Here is a 24,114-nt window from a genome sequence, read left to right as displayed (position 1 = left end):
ACGGGGCTCTTTTTGCAAACCCCCCCAAAATTTCAGAAAAAAATTAATTTTTTCACTGCGTTAGTAGCTGCCTTTTGTTTCAAGTTCAGCGGACATTACATTTGGTTTGCTGGCAACAGAATGGATAATCGTGTCGTATGTTTTAGTCTGTATCTCCGGATTGCGGGTGTACACGAGGAAACGATTTCGCACGATGCTAGGCGAATGTACTGTGTCCGCTTTGAGGGTTGAGTTACGCGTAGTAAATCGTAGGTATTCTAAGGCTAGTAAATGATGAATTTCCTTTGTTTATTGAAGTCACACTCCTTCCCTATTATCTACTCCTGATATTACCTATCTTTGGATGATCGACGCTTAGACGAAATAGGAGATCGAGATTTCCTTCTCTCTGAAAATAATTAATAATAATATAAAATTAGGAAAGGGATGAAAGAATGGTTTTGTTTATTTATAAATAATTTCCTACACCTGAGGATATTAAAAATCGTTGTTTTTATTAAAACTAGAAGAAAAAGAGAAAAACCAAGTGTCCACTACACAGGTGTCCATATTATAGAGACAGTTTCATTGTATAACTGGAACCGAAGGGAAATTTCCAAAACATTCTTTAAAGACAGAAAGACCAACAGGCATTCATTTTATAGAGGTGAGTGCTAACACAGGTTAGGCTGTGTATTTAAAACAAAACAGCTCTAGTAAGTTCATTGTTATTGTTAGTTTAACAGTGGATTTACCTCTCGGCCTTCTTTCACGGTCTCTTGATCGTGACCGTTTTCGCTCAGATCTATCAGATCTCTCTGCAAAATACAAAACAAATAAGTGACAAAATACATGCACTCACGCACGCACACACACGCACACACATATATATATAACTGCTGGTAGTGTTCCAGGTGGAGCTTTGAGAATAAATATGGTAACTGTAGCACTTTATTGTGCTCAGAATTTAGGAAAGAGAGAACTCTAGAACTATAGCCCTCCGCTCCGCCGCAGGCCTGCGGCCCCCAGCCTGCGGCGGAGCGGAGGGCTATAGTTCTAGAGCTAGAAAAGAGATTAACCAAGTGATGTGGTAAAAATAAATTCCAGATAAAATCGTGATGCTTCTTTGAAGAAATCGCTCAAGGCCCTAAAAATAGTGACACATTAAAATTTTCATGGCACAATTGTTTGTTAACTTATATGCTCAAACAACTTCACTCGTTTTGCTGCCACAATGTTGGCAGTGGCACATCATTCCCACAGGCACTTGGAACGTCTCAATAATAATAAAAAAAGGTAAATAAACACGAAATGTATTTACTACCAAAGTCTTAATGTTTCTCTACTCTATGTCGCCTATTATTGCCGATAATTACCCGTAAATGTCGGTCAAATGCTCATCTGCAACACACAAGTACACCGCACGCCCGCCCTGTGCACAAACAACATGAATAAGAGAGCAGGTAGGAAAGCGTAATCGCAAAATTCGCTCGACGCTCGCTTCATTTCACACCTTCACAGCACGAATACACATCCAACAGCTTCCATCTTGGTATCTATCATATGTGTAGCTAAAATGTTCACTTGTTCGAATTATAACTCTGTCCTTTGTCCTTACCTACTCCCGCCACAGATATCTCGTGAAATCCTGCAGGAAATGTTCTCTCCGTGAAAATGTAAAGCGCATGTAAAGAGGACGTATCATCCGAAAATCCCTAACGGCGCTACTTTCGATCGATCACTGTAGTCGTGTGTGTGTGACGTCATGCCTGCGCGCATTATGCTTGGCTTGGCAGGCCTCGAAACGAAGGGTCGGAGGCAGGCAGCAGCTCATCCCGGCATGAAATGCGCCGCCATTACTCGTGTATAAACAGACATTTCGTCCTCTTTACATCCTCTTTGCAATTTACATTTTCACGGAGAGAACATTTCCTGCAGGATTTCACCACTGGCAGCAAGAACAAGTCCGCACCTGCAGCTACAGCACACACGCGGCCATTGACTATATATAACTTAAGTATTATAACAACATGGTGCCTAACTCGCCGCCGCAGTTTCCACAACTCACTGTTTTCAATCAGTTACAACTCCGGTGTTCCTGCAGGTGACGCCACTTTCCAACTATCGTTATCAATCGATCGAATCGCGGCAGACTGCTGAACAAGCTACACCCGCCATTTTTGACAATCGGCCCACCAGAATGCGCTTAAATCACAGAAATTCCTCAAATATCCATGCGAAAAGATCCTTCGAATGCTACCAGGCAAAAAGGCGGCATGCCCAACCGCTGGCAGCTGCGCTGATTGGCTGCAGCAAGTTGAACGTGCAGACAGGCTGCGCAACTACGTTTGTTGACATCGCGGGTGAGTCATGGCCAATCAGCGCAGGCCGCCAGCGGTTGGGCATGCCGCCTTTTTGCCTGGTACATTCAATGATCTTTTCGCATGGATATTTGAGGAATTTTTGTATTGTAGCGCATTCTGGCGGCCGATTGTGAAAATTGCCGGTGTAGAATTGTTCAGGCAGTCTTTCGCGATTCAACGATAGTTAAAGTGCGTCACCTGCAGGAACACCGAGTTGTAACTGATTGAAATCGGTGAGTTGTGGAAACTGAGGCGCGAGTTAGGCACCAGTGTGGTTATATATAGTCAATGGCCGCGTGTATGCTGTAGCTGCAGGTGCGGACTTGTTCTTGCTGCCAGTGGATTTCACGAGATATCTCTGGCGGGAGTAGGTAAGGACAAAGGACAGAGTTATAATTCGAACAAGTGAACATTTATACCCTATCGGATATCCCTATCGGATATCCCTATCGGCTATCCTAAATATTATACACTATTTGAACACCCTATCCTGTGTTTGGGTTACTAATAGTATACCATAGATATATACAACACATGTGTTGTATATATCTATAATCTATGCTAATACTATACTTATGGCCCTCCCCTAGTCATGGCTCCAAGAAACGGTATTGCTAGGGTTACAATACCTATAGACAATCCGTCGCACAATCCGTATAGACAATCCGTCGCACAGCCTGGTCGGGCTAACCTAGTGACTAGTCACCGACTAAATCGGTAGTCTAGAAAACATGTCCCACAATACTTCATGTCTACAATACAATACACAATGGGTCATGTATTATAGACTAGCTCGGAATATATAAGGCTTACCTCGTCTATGCGGGGACCTGCTTCTTGATCTAGTTCTTCTAGGCATTTCGTGTACAACTGAAACTCAAATGTTGTCTTTCCGACGTTTCTTCTCGCTAATGCGCGGTGAATTGTGGGATAAATAATATTTACTACGTCATTCCCATAGAGATGGCGCTGGTATCGCGATGCCTGGGCATACAAATACCCGGGTATAGACTGGCTCGTTCGTCGCTTCACAACACGAAGTACTATATTATTCGGTACGATAACACTCATCTAATCCACGACAGCTTTTCACTATCGTGTCACTATCTCTGTTATGCTGTCGTCTTTATTTGATATTATCAATTATAATCGTACTAAGTTATATGCGAAGAACGGGGTTTTAAGATCCTAAATGGTAACATTACCGATATACACAGCAATTCAGTAGTGTAGCAACTCAGCATGTAACTACTACTACTACTAGCAGGAGTAAGATAATATAGATCTAGGTTAAATAGATAGATCAGGAGATAGATAGATCATAAAATAGATCAGGAGTAAGATAATAAGATCTATATTATCTTACTCCTGCTACTAGTACTACTACTAGTACTACTACTAGTAGTACTAGTAGTACTAGTTAGTACTAGTAGTAGTAGTAGTACTAGTACTAGTACTAGTAGTAGTACTAGTAGTAGTAGTACTAGCAGGAGTAAGATAATATAGGATAATCCTATATTATCTTACTCCTGGTACTAGTAGTAGTAGTAGATAGGCTAGCTCTAGTAGTAGTACTATACTATCCCGCGTTCGATAAACTGCCGCAGGTTTAGGGTCTGCGGCAGTTTATCGAACGCGGTTAGGGTTTAGGGCCTGCGGCAGTTTATCGAACGCGGGCTATAGTACTAGAGCTATAGATAGGCCTACAATAATGTAACCCAAACACTAGCTCGCCCGCGTGCGGCAACTGTACGCGGGCTATACTCAGTACTAGAGCTACCCAAACACAGGATTGGTTCCTATCCTGCCCTGTGTTGGGTGGTACATTATTGTATCTATACTAGTAGTAGTATTAATATCTAGAGTCTAGTCATCCTATCCAGCATATCCTGGCAGTGTATCACCGTCCTGGAAATCTTCTCTATCCTTGAACCAGAGTCTATATCTAATGTCTAGAGACAGAATGTCTAGAATAAAATCTTATTTATTTACAGGCTAGAGCTACGTTAGCTCTAGTACTATAGCCGCTTACATTAACTGCCGCTAAGGGGAAAGCCTTTTTTATCAGATCGACCTCCACTGGGGATCGCAATGTACCGAACGTTATCTCCCTGATTAAAGCCGCGACTATAAAACGTCGTTCTGTGTAGGAATATAATGCCGTCTTTATGGCCGAAGTGAAATATGTCTTAAGTTATAGCCTGGCTACACTCAAAAATTGAAGCCTGCTGAACTATCGGTTGCAGATGGTATACTTGCGTATTCTCTTGCTGAACAAGCATTGCGAATTTGGGCGAACTTCAAGACGCCATATTCTGCGGCGCTGCACATGCGGCAGCCTGCCAGCTAGCGGGGAACTATGTATTTCGAGCATGTAGAGGGGTGGCGGGGCGTTTGTGTTGTTGTGGAGACAAAAAAACAGTTGTACAAGTAATTCAATTAAGGCGATCAGACGAGGAATGTACCCATATCTAGATTTTGTCAGTGAAAGATGAACAAATTACTATGTTTTCAATTTGTTACTTGACAAAACAATGTTTTGTCCACAACCAACACAACGACCGACCCACCCTCTACATGCGGAAATACATAGCTGCCCGGCTGACTGGCTGAGATACGTTGTCCATTGCATGCCCCATGGGTCGGTCCTATAGCCGCAGCGGGCAGGTTAATGTAATGACGGCTATACGGTACTGAGAGCTAGAGGGCCTACGTTTGATTGCTGCAACTATACACACTAACGCACAGTAACACACTCAAAAACGGGCTGGGCCAGAATAAATGAATAATATAATTAACCTCATAACCTCATAGCCATAGTCATAAACATTAATCTTCAAAGCCCAAGGAATTATATCGAAGACAGATATAACCCAACAGAGTAGCGTTATGCTCTAGTATCGGTGCACCTCTTCTGTAGTGGTTTATATAATTAGAGAATTCATTCAGAATATTATGCACATAGTCTAGATGGCAGCTCTGTAGATCGCATGAGCGTGCGTCCGTGGCGTCGCCGTGCCCGTCAACAGTTGGCACGAAATCTATACGGCTCGACATACGGTCACGATATCGCGAGTGAGGGGTAGATCCGAAAACGAGTTGGGGATGTTGAAGGCTGGGGGCTGCAAGAGGTCAAAGGTAAGAGGTGTAAAAGAAGGGGAACATCCACGTGCGCATTAACTTAAGGTATACAGGGAGGAATGCAGAATCCTCGCGGGCACGAAATCTGAAACGGCTCGACCTAGCTCGTGATAGTCGGTCGTATAACTAGCATCAATGGAGTAGGAAAAGAATCACTTCGTGGCCAGAAATGTGAGTCACAGGTCAACAGGTCAAATCGGGTACACAGGCAGATTTTAGACATTTTCTGAGGACATGGTCTGACGAGCGATTGGAAACCAACTTTTTTGTTTCATACGCGGTGACCTATGCATTTTTTAATGGCTTTATTTGAAAAGGACCATGAAATATGCTAGTTCGCACTGCCATGGCGAAGAGTAAAGATATAGTCGATAAGCCATTCTTGGACCCTCAAAGCAGGAGGGTTAAACAGTTGATTGTTGTTTGACCTGTTAACAAAGGACTGAAAGACTGCCCCTTTGTGCTATTATGTAGAGCCCGATACCGATAGTGGGTCAATGTGAGGCTACAGCTTGCACAGTTTAAGTTGCAAAGGCAAATCTTTGCTCGCACGCAAGACACAGGTTTACGCTCCTTTAAATGACTATGATTTCTAAAGCAGTCTGTTTTAGCAGCCACTGCCCTCTGGGCCTGTAAAGGCGAATGATGAATCAGTGATGCTCGCATGACGGCAAGAAACACGAGGGCAGCCCATGGCTGGCACGCTTCCGTGAAATCATAATTGTTTGCTGCAGACCTGCAATGCACCCTGTTAACGATCCAGCGTGAGCAGAATTATCGCCTGCCTGAATACTCTTACTTTGGAATTTGCTAGCTGTAATACTGTAGGATTTCAAGCGAACGATGCCAATCTTGATTATTGATTGTACAGCCTTGGCACAGCGAGCGCATCTCGCGGCCAACTATAAGCTAGTTTAACATTAGACTTTTCATTCTCATTTCTCATGTAAGCTTTCGTTAAGACGAATAACAATAAGAACTAGTTAACCCGACATATAAATAATATGAATATTTACTTTTCACTACTATGAATCTAACGCATATAATATCATGTTAGGCTCATGGCGCGTGCGATCCATTGTACTCTAGTTGCTGCGAACATAAGCCCGTCAATAGAATACACATCATAGACGACACCTCATAATATTATGATGTCTGATGACTGTTTCACTCAGGGTGGCTATAGAAGAAAGCATTTATTGAGGGGGCAGTAAAAGGCATCATCGGCTGGGGTGTTAATATTTTTTTTATAGAAGTATAAGACGAAGAGAGAAGAAAGTCGTAAGATAAAGAGAGAGGAGAGTAGTAGTAAATAGAGACCGGAGGACAGGAAAACGGTGATTAGCGGTAGTGTATGCGAGCGGGAAACGGGTACATTGCATTAGGGTCGTGCGAGTGGTGTGGCAAGGGGATGGAGGGTAGGTGGGAGGCCACCAGGGGCGAGGGAGGTCGAAGGCAGGGGGAGGGAGATGGGAGGTGAAGGGATGGAAGTGAGAGGCAAGAGGAGTGATAGTGGGAGGCAGGGGGAGGGAGGGGGGACGCAGTGGGAGGGAGAGTGGGCAAGAGAAAGGACCTCCCGCGCCGCCGTCTATTAGACACCAGAAAAACTTGGAGATCCATGCTCATATGTTTGATAATCTTTTATAGATAGATAGAAAATAGAGTAGCTGTGAATCTGAATGACACAGAATTCGAAGTGAAAGGCGAAAGTATGCATTGTAATTAAAATAAACGCAAAATCGCATGGGGGGAGATAAGTGAGCGTGTCTAAAATGAATGCTGGTACGCAACGCATGCGTAATCTGCATATGCTGCCCGCACGCTGACGTAAGTGTGTCACTGCACAGGTTCACGAAGACAGCCGCGCAGGTCCGGGCGCATCAGTGTACTTGAATTGTAGCGATTCATAAGAGCGATGTAAGTGCAACAGACCCAGATGAGCCCGAACGCGTGCTGGCGGCTCGTTGTTTTACAGTACCCGATCGACGCACCGAATGACACACCGCCACGTTCACGCACGCGAGCCGCACGGCGAGCGTAGCTACCGCATAGCCAGTACTATAGCAAACAGTATAGTCTATTTCAGTCAATACTCAATAGTTTAGCAGAAGGAGTATTCAGACAGGCAGCATCATATATACTGCTGACTACTTTTGTAACTTCCGGGATGCTATTAGAACCAGAAAAATTGGCTACTCATCAAGCTGACTATATGTCCCCAGTTAGGTAAGCTTATCGAGTTTTTCAGCTACTTCTCTTACAGTACCTCTACAGCACAAACACACACCTAAACACAGCACTCCACCGCAGTCGCTATCACGCAACGCTACGCAGGCGCAAACAACACACCGCCGTAGTGAAAATCATGTTGACTTTCTGCCAAGCAAGTGGCGCGTTGCCACCTACAGCGCAATTGATAAAGTGAGTGGTTGTGTGGAGAGACAGGTCTTCTTCTAAAACCGGCGCGGGTTTCTTCTGAGGAAATATTAGACAATGGTGGTAATATGCCCAGTTGGGGAGAAAGCGCACAGATGGATTCAAATGCGAGGAGTAGATAATAGGGAATTCCCTGATTGATACTGACTCTAAATTCAAATCGTGCAGTAGGCACAAATTGTGGATTCTGTCTAGAGACTAAGGCTAAGTTTTCGACGCTGCGCATTGTCGCCGGGAGACTCACAGCATCTGGACCCATTCTCACCCGCACTCGCAGTGCGCGACTGCCTACGCATTCTCGACGCATTAATTTTCACGCCAAAGAATAAAAAATACAGAAAAATACAGCCCGGCGACCCACCATTAGCCGTACGTCTGTGGCTGTGCAGCATCGTGGTCTCGTCGCTTGCTGGTCTGGGCGGCATTGGTCTGAAGTACGGGGGGGGGGGGGATGGCACTGATTGCTTTGACAGTCGCGTGGGTGTGGTTATTTGCTGTATTATTCGTAGGGGTGGGCTACCGGGCGCTGGTATGAGGATATGCGACAGCTAATACTTTCCCGGGAATCGAGGAACAAAGCTGCCTAATCTGGGATATAACACAGCGAGTTGTGCCGGCCACGGCAACTAAAGAAAACTTGCTAGTTTCGCGACGATCAACGAATAGGATGCGATGTTGCATGACTGCTGGGTCCGATGTTTACTGGGCGTTGTTAATGTCCATGTGGGCGTGGGAAAAATTACGTATCGACAGCACACTTTTTTTCGAGGGGGCCAAATAGAGACTCCAATCGCCAGATTACTAATATTGTTCGCGTAAACCTTGGACTATGTTGGCAAATTTGGCAGAGTGGGTAGCGAGGGGCCCTTGTAAATATTATATATATATCATATATTAGTATATCTATGAGTGCAGTTTCTGCCCACGGTGGGCGGCGGTGGGCGGGTGTGCCCGGCACCCGCGGTTGCCGCCCAGCACTATATCTCCGCCCGGCAAAAATTTGTGATAAAAAAAAAAAAATTTAAACAAAGTCTGATATATGGGCTTTTTATTGCTCAGAATGCAGGAAATGAGTTCAGACTATCAAAAATCAAAAATTTCCAAGGGGGGCATGCCCCTGGCCCCCCCTAGATTGGCTTCGCGCCTACGGTGCTTCCATCTTCTGGATGCGCCCGGCACTAAAAAATCCTGGGCAGAACCCTGTATATATGTATATATATACAGCAGTGACATATCTGCAAAATGCGAGATCAGACAACTACTTAGCAGATGTAAATGAAGAGATGTGATAAAGTGATAAAACCAATAATATTTCCTAAACCAATAATAGAATATTAGAATGTTTTAAACACGAACGTTGTTCGGCAGTTGGCACCATGCCAATATGCTTCAGGGAGTAGCACGTGATATTTTTATAATTTCCTAGTATACAGAATAGCAAAGTAGGGTAATAAAGATTTTAAGATAATAAGATAATAGTACGAGTTAATAAAGATTTAAGTTATTGTGAAAGCAGAAATATTAACTGTTTCTAAAGCAGTTCTATTAAAAAATCCCAAACAGTTTAGGATCATGGATTTTATGTGTTCTGCTAACTCGTTGACTGTAACTAGTTGAACTACAATACAACTAATTCTACTAAAAAACAACTGTAACTATATACATGGACATAACTATAAAGTATATATGCAATGTGTATAGATATCAGGGGTAGAAATTAACTTTTAAACACGAAAGTCCAACGGACTCCCTACCCTCAAAAAGAGGGAGTCCGCAGCAAAATGAGGGAGTCCGCAGTCTGAGGTTCAAAATTAAAGATATTAAAACAACAACGCATGTGCATATTTTTAAGATTCATACGGTTGCACGTCTGCCAAATTTTCTTTGGACATTAGCTGAAAAAATACGGTAATTCCACGAGGCCGTGCTCTGGAACGAACTAGTTAGTATGGCAGAATTTTCAGGGAGTCACACGGACTCCTGCATATATGTCAAATCAGGGAGTCCGACAGTAAGTCGGGGAGTATTTGACTCCGGACTCGGGACTCGTTAATTTCGCACCCTGAGATGTGGTTATGCTATATAGCAACAATATATTATAAGATTTTAACTGTATACTACTAAAAACAAGTATGAAAGCTACACTGTAAGTCAGCACTACCTACCAAAATATAAATCTGTATAACTTACAGCTGAAGGCTGATTTTTATTTCATAATTAGGGTGAACATTTTGTTCGTGAAATTGTTTTATGTGACTTTCTTCCATGCATGTGTATGCTTTACATACTTGTTTTCAGGTGGCAGGCACTTGTGTTGGCAATCAGTTCGTCAACGCGTGTTCCTCGGTATGAACCCTGGACGAAACAGGAAGAGTGGCATGCGACTGCGCGGCCCGGCGCGCATGGCTGTGCTAGTGGTTGGCACGGTTGCCATATTGTTTGTCGGTGTTAAAATTTTTACCGCCACCAAGTCAAAAGTCACATCCAGTGATGATGGCCAAATGATGGCTGCAGCACAGAGTCTTATCAAGGTGAGATGTGTGTTTGCTGACAGTTGTGCAGGGGAACGGTTCTCCAGTCATCTGTTCGTTCGAAGTTGTGATAAAGTTATACGATGTATTCACGTGGTTTTTCTAGGGTGACCAGATTCGGAACCCTAGAGGTGATGTGCAGAAAGAAGTGCAGTTAATCTATAGACCAGGAGGAGAAGTAAGTCTGGAATATGTAGGGTATAAAGTTGATACGTCATTGGGAAATGGCCAATTCTCTGTCGCAATCTAAATAATGAAAGTATTGGGATCAGAGATAGCCTAAAATGCAATGAAATTTACTAAAAATATTTCCACCCCTTTGTATTGTGTGAAATGTTTCGCACTAGCTGTGCAATCGTTGTCATAAAATGTTGAAGAATAAGTGAAGCCACATAGAGCAATTTGGCACACACCTGGTTGAGCTAAAAAAACAAAAACATTTTCGTTCTAGTCAGGACATTTTAACACTGGAACATTTGAATAGGTTAATCCAAATGAATGATCAAAAAGGTTAACATTATGTAGCATAGATATTGGCAGCCCTGAAAATGAATCTACAATGGCATTGAATTGACCAGGGTAGCTTCAACTAAAGCAATGTGTTCTCATGACTGTTCTGTGAATTCACATCTATACACATTATATTATATGTTCTTGTATTGAATATACTTCCTTTTGATTTATTCACATGATACATCAGGCTGTAGAATCTGACAAGGGAAATGCTGGCCATGCTGGTAACATGATAAGGAAGTATGAGGAGGAAGAGTCAGACCTCAGGGAAGATAAGGCTGGATCACTTCACAAAGCGCATCCAGAATCAAAGAAAGCTGACAGTGACCAAGGATATGAGGCTGAAGATAATAAGGGTCTTCCAGGTATGTTTGTATTTTTTGGTCTTGATGGCTCAATGACAGGAACTGAATAGGATCCAACAGTGAGTGAGTTGAGTGATATATACTTTTGATTGAGTGATATACAAATTTATTACAATTTGAGGTTATTAATTCATCTTTTTTTTTGTTATTTACTGGGTAAATGTTTGACTAAGATACGTTTAGCTTAGTCGTTAGTGCTTCTGCATTATATGTTCCACATATATAATTATAACTTAATTGTAACTAACCAGCTAAGATATTCCAGTTCGTCTTGTATGTCTGGGCACCAAAATATAAGGCCCACGAGAATGTTTCATGGTAAATTCCAGTGTACTTCTCCACACTTCTTCACACTAGTTATTTTGCAATTTACGTATCTAAAATAGTATCTTGATCACGTTGTCATTAATAATCATACATGCATTAATGTATAATCATACATATTTCCCATCTATTTTTTGTAGATATTAAAATGTCCAGGCTTTCTGCACTTGGTGATAAGAAAGGTGTGTATGAAATCAATTTCTAATTTACCATATAATATTATTAAAAAAAATATCTAACTATAACATATTGCTAGAATTACAGCTATACTTTCCCCCCAAAATACACAATGCATATCCACTCAAAGTAGTGTTTTATGCAAGCATTTTATGCATTAAGATATTTGATTAGATAGATCTAACACAAAAGCCTCCTTGTTCGAACCTTGCATTCCGATGTTTACGTCATCAAAAGCACAGAATAATATTGACGCAGTGGCTGCCAGTGACTCGACTTATATGTGTATAAACCAAGGCATCATTTGGGCATACAACATTTACTTTTCTTTAAATGTGAATTTTGTCAATGTACAAAACTATTCTAGAATAGACTAAACTGGGCACCGTTTGTGTAATGCCTGTGCACGCTCAAGTAAATTTTATTACGAATGGTCATGGCAGTTTGTTTACAATTTGCTAACTACATTCATCACCATACGAGGCTTGCTTGTGCTAAAGGTGGCAATTTTTGGAAAATTTTCATGTGGTAATCAAGAACTGGGTGTGTTTATGAACATTTATGACAGCTTGTCGTCAGTGAAATACAGTTTTGAAGGGAATGCATACATAGTGTTCATCCAATTTAGAACTTCTGAAGCATGGTAGTTATTAAACATTAGACAGATATATTTATTGTATCAGACTAACAAAACACTTGTCTGATAATGAAGGGAATCAACGTGCATTTGCCTGTCGAGCTACACATATATACCGAACAGAAATAACAATATTGGTTCTTCTTTGAAACAAAAAGCAGGACTGAGTCAACAAGGAGATGAAGCTTTCCAACAGCAGCCAATCCAACAGAACATGGACGTTGCTGGAGTATTCAATGAACCTGCTATTCCTCCAGTTGCACAGGTTCCTGAATGGGTAAGTTATTCCAAGTGTTATTATTAAATAGGTGGATTTCATATTTGTTAGAAGCCGTTTAACCTTTATTAGTAAGATGGTTAAAGGTTATTTTCATGTACATATGAGAATACTGTTTTTTTCTTCAAAGTAGATAATGTTGTAACTGAAGCCTTCATGCGCTGTTAATAACAGCTAAATTCATTTCATGCAAATTCAATGGGGATTATCGAAATGTTTGCATTGTATTATATATCCATATCATATAATATAGTGATAACTATGATTAAAGTGTGTTTTCCCTCTCAGGCGTTGGATGTTCAGAGATTGGCTGCATCTACGATCATTGCAAAACCACCTACATTGCCGTTTATACCACCAGCCAAACTTGTTCATCTAGACCTCAAAGGAGCGCCACCTAAAATTTCTTACTTTAAACAGATGTTTCCATTGTATCACAAGCTAGGTGAGTTTCAATTAATCCATTTAAAATGGATTTTTCTGTACGATTTAATATGTGAATAATTTTTGACAATTGATTATAACCAAAATAAATGTGTGACTACGGTTTATGTGGGATATGTATTACTAAATGTATCACTGATAACATTCCATATGCGGTATGCTCAGAACATTTACTTACACAGCATGTTTGTGTGATGTGCAGGGGCAACAGGTCTATTAATAGAGTATGAAGACATGTTCCCATATGCTGGTGAACTACAAGATCTTGCTGCTGGTAATGCATACACTCCGGATGATATCAAGTACGTTTGAATTTGCACAAACTTTAAATAGCGTATATTCGTAACAGTTTGTTAGTATTTAAACATATACAAAAAGGCCTTGTTGCCTATATATATTGCCTATTTCTGTTGCTGCATGTTGTAGTAGATATCCCCTGCCAAAAAAATTATGGCAAAAATTACTCGGTATAGCTCTCGTCAAATACTAATTATTGTTCATATGTACCAATGTATGCCTATTGTTTTGATTGTTATTTGCTTTGGTGGATCTAGAAATAAAAAACATAAAAATAAAAAAAAAGTACGTTAGAATTCAGTGGTTGCGTGCAATGTTTGCGCTGCATATAAAACGCCACAGTCTCAAATTTACACTTTAAAATCATGGCTCAGTATGAGCATATGAAGTCTTATCCATTTCATTCTTTCTGGTTTTGCAATGTTATATACTCACAGGGCATTAGGCAGAGAAAAATGCATCTTGGTAGATTCATGATACGGTTATTATAGGTCTGGTGCCCTGAGTTCACTTGAGAGCAATTGTAACAGCCATTTCATTTAAGGACCAATAGGAAAATTCCCCTAAGAAAATTATTACATACTTATTTAATATCGTGCTCTTCCTTCTTGTACATATTTTCCTTAGAAAGATTTGAATGACAATTATCATCAAAGAGTTTTAGACACGTTAGTGTATTAGACATGTTAGAGTATTTGGCAAGTTAGATTATATTATGAGTGAAATGAAGTATAAATGGTTACTTTTATGCATTTTTTTCATTATTTTGCAGAGGTATTGTGAATTTGGCCCGTGAAAATCAATTGGAGATTATTCCACTAATTCAGACCTTTGGACACATGGAATTTGTTCTGAAATATGAAAAGTACATAGCCTACAGAGAGGTAAGTCAGGTTATAGTAGTAACAGCTAGTGTTTACAAGCATATTTTTTGTTACATCTGCACAGCCAACATACTATGTTGAAAGATCTATTACCGAGAACAAATTGATGACTGTCACTAGTATACACATTGTCAAATTGCAAAAAAAAATTGCAAACTAGCTGTATTTTCATGTAACAATGTAATAATTGTAAGTCTCAATATCTATACAAAACTTGTGCTGTGTGTGCATATATCGATATGCATCCTATAGCAATGGTGATGCATATTTATAGTAAGTAATATGATCGATAGCATATTATTATTTCTACTGAACCTACTTAACTCACACGCATTCATCTGTGATATTATTGAGGTGTTCTTGTGTATATTAGAACCCTAAGACACCGCAAGCGATCTGCCCACGCATGCCATTCTCAATGAAGCTGATCCAAGGCATGCTTGACCAGGTTATTGCCATGCACCCAGGTATGTGTGTGCCATAGACCATCCATCATTATACATACACAAATACTCAAACCCTCTATTTCACAGTTCAAGCACTAAATCTCTTGGTCATATGTGAACGGTTCTGACCATTACGGACTTGCTGCATTACCCCATGTATAGAGACAACAGTCTTGTTATTCGAGTCGGTGACATAATTGTTAATAATATTGCTATATTTCGTGATGTTTAAGGAACCACGTGGACATGTGGTTAGTGTCTTTAAGGCAGTCATAGACTGCCTACATTAGTCTGTTCCTTTCAGTGCTTTGAACTCTTACAATGGATGGTCCCGCAATGTATACTAACTTTTGTGTTTGTACTGGGTGATTTACCATTGTTTAGCTGTTTCATAATATGCTGCGAAAGATCTGATGCTAGTAATCACTATAGTTGTAGCTTTCTGTCTTGCACTGCTCTGGCTCTCATTCCATTCCTTTGGTCACTGTTTTGCTCTATTTAATGATCGCTCTCTCTCTCTTATTCCCTCTCTCTATCTTCCCACTTCTCTCTCTTAGTCCCTCCCCCCTCTCTCTTGCTCACTCTTTCTCTCTCTCTCTCTTTTTCTCTCTTTTTCATTGAGCTTTCACTGCTTTCCTTCATTTCTTCCCTCTGTTACTATCTTTCTTGATCTATTTCTCTCTCTCTCTTTCTCTCTCTCTCTCTCTCTCATCCTCTCTCTCTCTCTCTCTCTTCTCTCTCTTTCTTTCTCTCTCTCTCTCTCTCTCTCTATCTCTATCTCTATCTCTATCTCTCTCCTCTCTATCTCTATCTCTCTCTCTCTCTCTCTCTCTCTTATATATATATATATATATATATATATATATATATCTCTTTCTCTCTCTCTCTCTCTCTCTCTCTCTCTCTCTCAGTCTCATTCTATCTTTCTCTCTATTTGTTCTGTCTCTTGCCCGTCCTTGCTCTGTTATTAAAGTTTGCCTGCGATTGTAGGCATCAGATACCTTCACATTGGCTCTGATGAGGTGTATCACCTTGGGGAGTGTCCTACATGTAAGCAGTACATGGCGAAAGGCAATCTTACGAAGGAAGACCTCTTCATGGAGCACATAGTGAAGGTACTTCAATCACCATGTTCCCCCTGACAACTTTTACATGTCTTTATCGCAACTTTATCTACTTTACAGCTTTATATGTAAGCTTGTATGTTCTAGCTTATCATTGTATAAAATTTTATACGGCAGGATGATGACCACTGCTTATATGCAGTAAACTTGCTTTAATTGAGCTGTTTGTTAACTGACTTGAATGGGATAACAAATAATGTGTGATGACAAGTTGTACCTTTTCATTGGGGTCATTATCGTAATGGTTTTATTTATTTGTTTTGTGAACCTAAATCACAGGTCGCCAGTTATGTGAGAACCGAACACCGTTTGACACCCATCATGTGGGATGACATGTACCGACATATTCAGAGTGAGGTGTTCCTAAAGTACAAAATTGGTGAGTCTGAACTGAGCATGCTTCCTTGATTATTATGATAGCTTATTTTAGCCCTGAGTGCATTCACTCTTGTATTACATATCTGCCAATATAGACCGTGTATGTAAATGTTTAATAGTTCACTAAACACTACACGATATCGCGCTCTAAGCCCTGCATCGCTGATCCGCTAGCTGACTTTTGATATAATTCTGTCTTCTGCTAATCAGTGTGGTTACTCCTACAGCAGACTAGTTTTTCATCTTTTTTTCCCACATAAGAACAATCAATAGCCTTTCTAAGCAGTAGGTAAGGTTGTAAGTGTAAGTGTAACATGCCAGGTTGTAAGTGTAAAGGATGACACCCATTGAATCCCTAAAATAAAATATCCACTAAAAACACCAATTAGATGATATTATTGCATGATTCTGAGGTAACAGTAAAGGTTAATGACAACTATTAGAAGGAAACTACAGGAAAATATTGGCTTGATTTTACAGGTGACCTGGTGGAACCAATGGTGTGGGCTTATCACCCAAATCTCACACAATTTCTTCATGCTGGAATATGGGATCAGTACGCAAAGGTAGAACTTGTCATTGTTATTTCACATGTAAATGATTGAATATCTTTTCAATTGATTCAAAATCTGTCAATGTTGTAATGCATTTGCCATTTAGCCAGGTATAAGAATTCACTGAACATTGTGAGATTACAAGCTATGAGGTTATCTACTTACTGTATACTTATATAGTTTCTTAGTTCGTCTAGTGTCTATCATTCTTTGTATAGTTTACTTATATATTTATAGTTATTAGGTATGATGGTGTTTGTCTTTGAAAAATGCTTAATTAAGCTGATGTTCGTGGCTTTATGGGTTCAGTTACATTTTCACAGAATCATTCTCAAAAATGTCTAGAAATCATGTTAATGACAAGATTTGTAAAAACCACGTTGTGACATAATATGCCTCAAAATATTAACTCCTCAGAAGGTGAAACAGAAATCTGTAATGCCCACAGTTATAGGCTAGAACTAATGCACTGCTATCCATCGCTTTACAGGTTTTCAAAAAAGTATGGGTTGCAAGCTCATTTAAAGGTGCTACAGGGATTGACCAATACGTGACGAATATCACGCATCATCTAGAAAATCATCTTTCCTGGCTGCAGATAATGACTGCCTATAAGTCAGCCTTCAGCTTTCAAGGAATTGCACTTACAGGTGAAGGTCTAATTTACTAAGACATGCTTGTGAAATGTTGCTGGTCATTTGAGTATTTAATAAGGTAAACTAATCAAATCAAAAGGTGAATAAAAGTATGATAAATAAAAAAATGATAATAAAATTAAAGTGATGTTAAAATAATAAGTAAATAAATCAGAATAATAAAACGGTGGTGAAATTGAAAAATGGACTGTCAGACTTACACAGCGCGTTGCTTCTCGCGTCAGGCTGGCAGCGATACGACCACTTCGCCGTGCTCTGCGAGCTGCTACCAGTCGCCACGCCATCACTCGCCCTCTGCCTGCAGACCGTCGTCAACGGCGGCATCGATCCGAACATCGTCAATCGCGTCTCGAATCTTCTCGGCTTCGCGACGCCGATCAACATCACGCTCGGTCCCGACCGGCCGCTGCCCGAGTCGGCGCCGCACTTCCCTGGTGGTGACGTCTACCACGAGGCGCAGCGGCTGTACCGTCTCGATGCGTGGGCGCACGGATTCGAGCACCTCGGCAACTTCCTCGGCTTTCTGACGCCGTACCAGCTGCGGCGCAACTTCTCGAGCGTGTCGTCGCTCGAGGCCGGTCTGCGGCAGTATGCGCCGCTCGTCGATGCGCTCAAGGCGGCGCGCGACGATGCCGCGGAGGCGCTGTGGGGCGTCTACGACGGGCACACGGTCGCCGAGTGGCTGGAGCAGCGCATAACGGCGACGCTCGACAGACTGCACGCCATGAAACGCTCCGCCGACAGTCTCATCGCGAGGAGAACGTGGCCACGGCGACCACTCGACGCACGGCCACCACTGCAGTGAGAGTACTAGCAGCAGTAGTGAGCTACTGAGCAGTACTAGCAGCAGCAGTAAGCTACTGAGCAGTACTAGCAGCAGCAGTAAGCTACTGAGCAGTACTAGCAACAGTAGTAAGCTACTGAGCAGTACTAGCAGCAGCAGTGAGCTACTGAGCAGTACTAGCAGCAGCAGTAAGCTACTGAGCAGTACTAGCAGCAGCAGTAAGCTACTGAGCAGTACTAGCAGCAGCAGTGAGATACTGAGCAGTACTAGCAGCAGCAGTGAGCTACTGAGCAGTACGGCAGCATGGCAGCCAGTAAGTATGAGCAGTACTTAGGCAGCCAGCAGTTGAGTACAAAGCCAGTACTAGCAGCAGCTGTGAGCTACTGGAGCAGTACTAGCCAGCAGCAGTAAGCTACTGAGCAGCTACTAGCAGCAGCAGTAAGCTACCTGCAGCAGTACTAGCAACAGTAGTAAGCTACTGAGCAGTACTAGCAGCCAGCAGTGAGGCTAGCTGAGCAGTACTAGCAACAGTTTAGGTGAGACCCCTACGCTGAGCAGTACAGCTAGCAGCAGTGAGATACTGAGCAGTTACTAGGCAGCGCAGCCAGTAAGTACCTGAGCAGTAACTAGCCAGCAGCAAGTGAGCTACTGAGCAGTACTAGCAGCAGCAGTGAGCTACTGAGCAGTAACTAGCAGCCAGCAGTAAGTACTGAGCAGTTACTTGAGCAGCAGCAGTAAGCTACTGAGCAGTACTAACAGCAGCAGTAGGCTACTGAAGCAGTATAGAACAGCAGTGAGCTACTGAACAGTACTAGCAGCCAGCAGTAGCCTACTGAGCAGTACTAGCAGCCAGCAGTGAGTTACTGAGCAGTACTAGCAGCAGCAGTGCAGCTACTAAGCAGTACTAGCAGCAGCAGTGAGCTACTGGAGCTGCTACTAGCCAGCAGCAGTTAAGCTACTGAGCACTACTAACAGCAGCAGGCCAGCTGAGATACTTGAGCAGTTACTAGCAGCAGCAGTGAGCTGAACTGATGGCATACTAGCCAGCCAGCAGTGAGCTATGGAGCAGCTACTAACAGCAGCCAGGTAGAGCTTACTGAGCAGTACTAGCAGGGCAGCAGTAAGCTTACTGAGCTGTACTAGCAGCAGCACAGAGGGGCCTACTAGCCAGTACTTGCAGCAGCTAGTGAGTACTGAGCAGTTACTAGCAGCAGCAGGGAAGCCTACTGAGCCAGTACTAGCCTGCAGCAGTTAAGCTACTGAGCAGTACTCGCAGCAGCAGTAAGTACTGACAGTACTAGCCAGCAGCAGTAAGCTACTGAGCAGTTACTAGCAGCGCCAGGTAAGCTACCTGAGCAGTACTAGCAGCAGCAAGTTAAGTACTACTTACTACACCGCAGCAGTAGCTACTGAGCAGTACTAGCAGAGCAGTAAGCTACTGAGCAGTACTAGCAGCAGCAGTAAGTACTGCAGCTGTACTAGCAGCAGCCAGCAGCTACTGAGCAGTACTTGCAGCAGCAGTGAGCTACTGAGCAGATACTGGCAGGGCAGCCAGGTGAGATACTGAGCAGTACTGGCAGCAGCAGTGAGCTACTGAGCAGTATAGCAACGTAGTGATTCTACTGAGCAAGTACTAGCTAGCAGCAGTGAGTACTGAGCAGTAACTAGCAGCAGCAGTAAGCTACTGAGCAGTACTAAGCAGCCAAGCAGTAGCTACTGCAGTACTTAGCTAGCAGCATGTGAGCTACTGAGCAGTACTTAGCAGCAGCAGTAGCTACTGAGCAGCTACTAGCAGCAGCAGGTTGAGATACTGAGCCATGACAGCAGCAGCAGTGAGCTACTGCAGCAGTACTAGTAGCAGCAGTGAGCATACTGAGCATTACTAGCAGCAGCAGTAGCTATCTGAGCGAGTACTGAGCAGCAGCAGTGAGCTACTGAGCAGTAACTAGAGCAGCAGTGAGCTACTGAGCAGTACTAGCAGCAGCAGCTATAGCTACTGAGCAGTACTGGAGCAGCAGTAAGCCCTACTGTACCCCGAGCAGTACTAAACAGCCAGCAGTAGGCTACATGAGCAGTACTTAGCAACAGCCAGTGTAGCTACTGAACAGTTACTAGCAGCAAGCGTAAGCTTACTGAGCAGCTACTAAGCCAGCAGCAGTGAGTTACTGAGCAGTTATAGCAGCGCAGTGAGCTACTAAGCAGTACTAGCAGCAGCATGAGCTATCGTGGAGCTGTACATTAGCAGCAGCAGTAGCTCTGAGCACTACTAACAGCGCAGCAGTGAGATAACTGAGCCAGTACTAAGCAGCGCAGTGAAGCTACTGAAGCAGTTTACTAGCAGCAGCAGTGAGCTACGAGCAGTATAAACAGCCAGCAAGTGAGTACTGAGCAGTACTAGCAGCAGCCAGTAAGCTACTGAGCTGTATAGCCTAGCAGCCCAGCAAGCTACTGAGCAGTACTTGCAGCCAGCAGTGAGCTACTCGAGCCAGTACTAGCAGCAGCAGGGAGCTACTGAGGCAGTCTACAGCTGCAGCAGTAAGCTACTGAAGCAGTACTCGCAGCAGCAGTAAGCTCTGAGCCAGTACTGCAGCAGCAGTAAGCTACCTGGCAAGTACTAGCAGCAGCAGTAAGCTACTGAGCAGTATAGCAGCAGCAGTAAGCTACTGAGCTGTACTAGCAAGCAGCCAGTAAGCTACTGAGCAGTAACTAGCAGCCAGCAGTAAAGCTACTGAGCAGGCAGTACTAGCAGCCCAGCAGTAAGCTTACGTGAGCTGTACCTAGCAGCAGCAAGCAAGCTACTGACAGTACTTGCAGCAGCTAGTGAGCCTAACTTGAGCTAAGTACTGGCAGCAGCAGTGAGATTACCTGACAGTACTGCAGCAGCAGTGAGCCTTACTGAGCATACTAGCAACAGTAGTGAGCTACTGAGCAGTACTAGTAGCAGCAGTGAGCCTACTGAGCAGCTTACTAGCAGCAGCAGTAAGCTTACTGAGCAGTCTGCAGCAGCAGTAAGCTACTGGCAGTATTAGCTAGCGCAAGTGAAGCTACTGAGCAGTACTAGCAGCAGCAGTAAAGCTACTGAGCAGTACTAGCAGCAGCAGTGAGAATTACTGAGCAGTACTAGCAGCCAGCAGTGGCTACTGAGCAGTATAACAGCCAGCAGTAAGCTACTGAGCAGGGTGACTAGCAGCAGCAGTAAGCTACTGCGAGCAGTACTAGCCAGCAGCAGTGACTACTGAGCAGTACTAACAGCGCCCCAGTAAGCTACTGATGCAGTACTAGCAGCAGCAGTAAGCTACTTGGAAGCAGTACTAGCAGCAAGCCATTTAAGCTACTGAGCAGTACTAGCTAGCGACAGTGAGCTACTTGAGCAGTACTAGCAGCCCAGGCAGTAAGCTACTGAGCAGTACTAGCAGCAGCAGCTGAGATCTGTGAGCGAAGTACTAGCTAGCCATGCAGTTGAGCTAGCTGAGCATACTTGCAGCAGCAGTGAGCTACTGAGCAGTACTGGCAGCAGCAGTGAGATACTGAGCCAGTACTGGCAGCAGCAGTGACGACCTACTGCTAGCAAGTACTAGCAGCAGCAGTGACCTACTGAGCAGTACTAGCAGCAGCAGGCAGTAAAGCTACTGAGCAGTACAAGCGCGTAGGCAGCAGTAAGCTACTGAGCAGTACTTAGCAGCGAGCAGTATAGCTTAACTGCCAGCAGTTACTAGCAGCAGCCAGCATGAGATATGAGCAGTACTAGCAGCCAGCAGTTGAGCTACTGAGGCTGTACTAGCTGGGCAGCGCAGTAAGCTAACTGAGCATACTAGCAGCAGCAGTTAAGCTACTGAGCTGTACTAGCAGCAGCAGTGAGATACTGAGCAGTACTAGCAGCAGCAGTGACCTACTGAGCAGTACTAGCTGCAGTAAGTACGTTAGAATGGTTGTTGCGAGAGTTAGAAGCAGATTTAACAGGTGACTTGTGAGAAGGATGAGCGGCCCTCGCTGCATCACAGAGCAATCGCTTAAATTCATTATTGCAATATTACCCCTCTTCTAGATGACCTATCCTCGTGGTGTGATTGGCAAGCAGCTGTAGCCAATCACTGCTGCAACAGGACGTTCTAAAGACAATGCTTGGCAATCACTGAGCTGTATATAATAACGCATATATTATTACATTAACAAATTACATTAATTGCATCATTCATGGTATTATATACAGCTCAGCGTTGGCAATGGAAGGCCGCAAGGTTGAAATTTCGGTGTGCATGTGTGAAGCACGTACAACCTGGTCGGTAACATCCCAGTTGGCCTACTCCCATTTTCGCCTACTCTAATTTCGCCTACTCCCATTTCGTCCACTCTTACTCTTGGATATATTCAAGGGTACACAACGCCGTGTAAAAAATAAATGCGATGCGTTAGATGCTATGCCAACAATGTGAAACTGCCAACGTACCAATTGTTCTGCAGGTTTTACTATCTTGCAGTGATTGGTTGGATATAATTGACAAAAGTGGAAACATACGTTACGTATATATTCTGTTGGCAATTTTGCATTCCATGTCTGTTCCGTTGCTCATTGACACGGATTCACTGCATCCGTGAAATTTATCCAGTTGCGCATGATTTCTGAGCGTGTTATGTGGCATATCTACACAATGACACGAATTTATATACTATGACTGTATGCTTTCAACTAATTAATGTTTTATCTAGATTCGTTTTACAGGGTGAGATTGCACGTTTGGCAGTGTAGTTATGCAGCACCCGTCTGGTGCGTGTGTTATGCCATTGACATTAGGAGTGGTAATTGCTTAGTTGGTCTGTGCAGTTTTTCTATTCCGTTTTGTGTGATTAGGTTTAACTTGATAGTCATAAGCACTTTTTTTGTAATTTGTATATCATTATAATATTATATTATAGACCAATAGGTATGAGCACTTTCTTATTGTCTTGCGCTGAGTTTCGCTGTCCGGTAAAATCGATAAAGTAAACGAAATATTCTTTGAATATATCACTATATTAATATTAATGGGAGTAGTGAATGGGGTTACTGTTAAGGCATGCATGGGCGTCTCTCGCACTGTGAGTGGAGTGGTGTGTTTTCGTTAGCGCATGAGCTCCGAAGAGCATGCAGTGATATTTTAATACAAATTAAGTCGTTGATATCTGATATCTCTATGTTATTATTCTGTTTTTAGCTCATCTGACATAGTCAGATGCAGCTTGTAGAATCGCATGAGCGTGCATTCGTGCGTCCAGCCGTGCGTCCGCGCGTCAACAGTTGGGCACAAATCTTAACCGCTTGACGTACGGTCACGATATTCGTGACGTCGGGGGGGATTGTCAAAACAAGTTGGGATGTCGAAGCTGGGGGTCAAGGGTCAAAGCTCAAAGGTCAAGAGGTGTAAAAGAAGGAGGAACATTCCTTCCTTAACTTAAGGTATAGGGAGGAAATGCAAAATTGCAGCACAAATCTAAATGGCTCGACCTAGGCTCGTGATAGTCGTTGTATAGCATCATGGTAGGAAAAGCCATCACTGTGCCGAAATTGGAGGTTACAGGTCAAAGGTCAATGGGACAAGGCAGATTTTAGACATTTTCTGAGGACATGGTCTGACGGAGCAATTGAAAAACTTTTTTGTTTCAGCGGTGACATACCATTTTTATGGCTTTATTGAAAGGACCATGAAATGTGCTTTCCACTGACGTGCGAAGAGTAAGTGTCTGATAACCTTTTGACCCTCAAGAGGAGGGTTAAACATGGATTTGTTGACTGTTAACAAAGGACTGAACTGCTTTTGCTATTAGAG

General features: G+C 42.9%; 2 protein-coding genes across 4 annotated transcripts in view; one reads left to right on the top strand and one right to left on the bottom strand.

Moving 5' to 3' along the window:
- The window catches only part of LOC106812018 (U4/U6.U5 small nuclear ribonucleoprotein 27 kDa protein-like), a 5,953-nt gene extending 2,697 nt beyond the window's left edge, over window positions 1-3,256 (bottom strand). Inside the window, exons 1-3 of the mRNA XM_014815767.1 lie at window positions 3,156-3,256; window positions 735-797; window positions 334-388 (exon numbers count right to left, since the gene is read on the bottom strand). Of these exons, the coding sequence (XP_014671253.1) occupies window positions 334-388; window positions 735-797; window positions 3,156-3,201 (164 nt within the window). The 5' untranslated portion in view covers window positions 3,202-3,256. The remainder of the gene's footprint in view (window positions 1-333; window positions 389-734; window positions 798-3,155) is intronic.
- Window positions 3,257-3,430: 174 nt separating this feature from the next.
- Window positions 3,431-18,404, top strand: LOC106812022 (hexosaminidase D-like). 3 transcript variants are annotated; one of them, XM_014815773.1, is made up of 15 exons: window positions 3,431-3,537; window positions 10,218-10,450; window positions 10,557-10,628; window positions 11,151-11,328; window positions 11,793-11,834; window positions 12,628-12,743; window positions 13,032-13,188; window positions 13,390-13,489; window positions 14,257-14,368; window positions 14,742-14,835; window positions 15,805-15,929; window positions 16,218-16,317; window positions 16,797-16,882; window positions 17,361-17,520; window positions 17,751-18,404. In XM_014815773.1, the coding sequence occupies exons 2-15, from the start codon at window positions 10,268-10,270 to the stop codon at window positions 18,329-18,331; spliced, it is 2,106 nt and encodes a 701-aa protein (XP_014671259.1). In that variant the 5' UTR covers window positions 3,431-3,537; window positions 10,218-10,267; the 3' UTR covers window positions 18,332-18,404. The 3 variants fall into 3 exon arrangements, with proteins under 3 accessions (XP_014671259.1, XP_014671258.1, XP_014671260.1); XM_014815772.1 differs by having other exon boundaries at window positions 12,625-12,743; XM_014815774.1 differs by lacking the exon at window positions 10,218-10,450 and having other exon boundaries at window positions 12,625-12,743.
- Window positions 18,405-24,114: the final 5,710 nt, after the last annotated feature.

This window comes from Priapulus caudatus, unplaced genomic scaffold, assembly GCF_000485595.1.
Source record: "Priapulus caudatus unplaced genomic scaffold, Priapulus_caudatus-5.0.1 Scaffold600, whole genome shotgun sequence".
Taxonomy (NCBI): Eukaryota; Metazoa; Priapulida; class Priapulimorpha; order Priapulimorphida; family Priapulidae; genus Priapulus; species Priapulus caudatus.
This window is presented reverse-complemented; position numbering and strand designations above follow the sequence as displayed.

What these genes read in the sequence shown, in the direction of transcription:
- LOC106812022 (XM_014815772.1), top strand. Translation starts at nt 10,268, where the DNA reads ATGAACCCTGGACGAAACAGGAAGAGTGGCATGCGACTGCGCGGCCCG. An exon ending in CAGCACAGAGTCTTATCAAG is followed by an intron (nt 10,451 to 10,556) that starts GTGAGATGTGTG and finishes TGGTTTTTCTAG; the next exon opens with GGTGACCAGATTCGGAACCC. An exon ending in TCAAGGAATTGCACTTACAG is followed by an intron (nt 17,521 to 17,750) that starts GTGAAGGTCTAA and finishes TTCTCGCGTCAG; the next exon opens with GCTGGCAGCGATACGACCAC.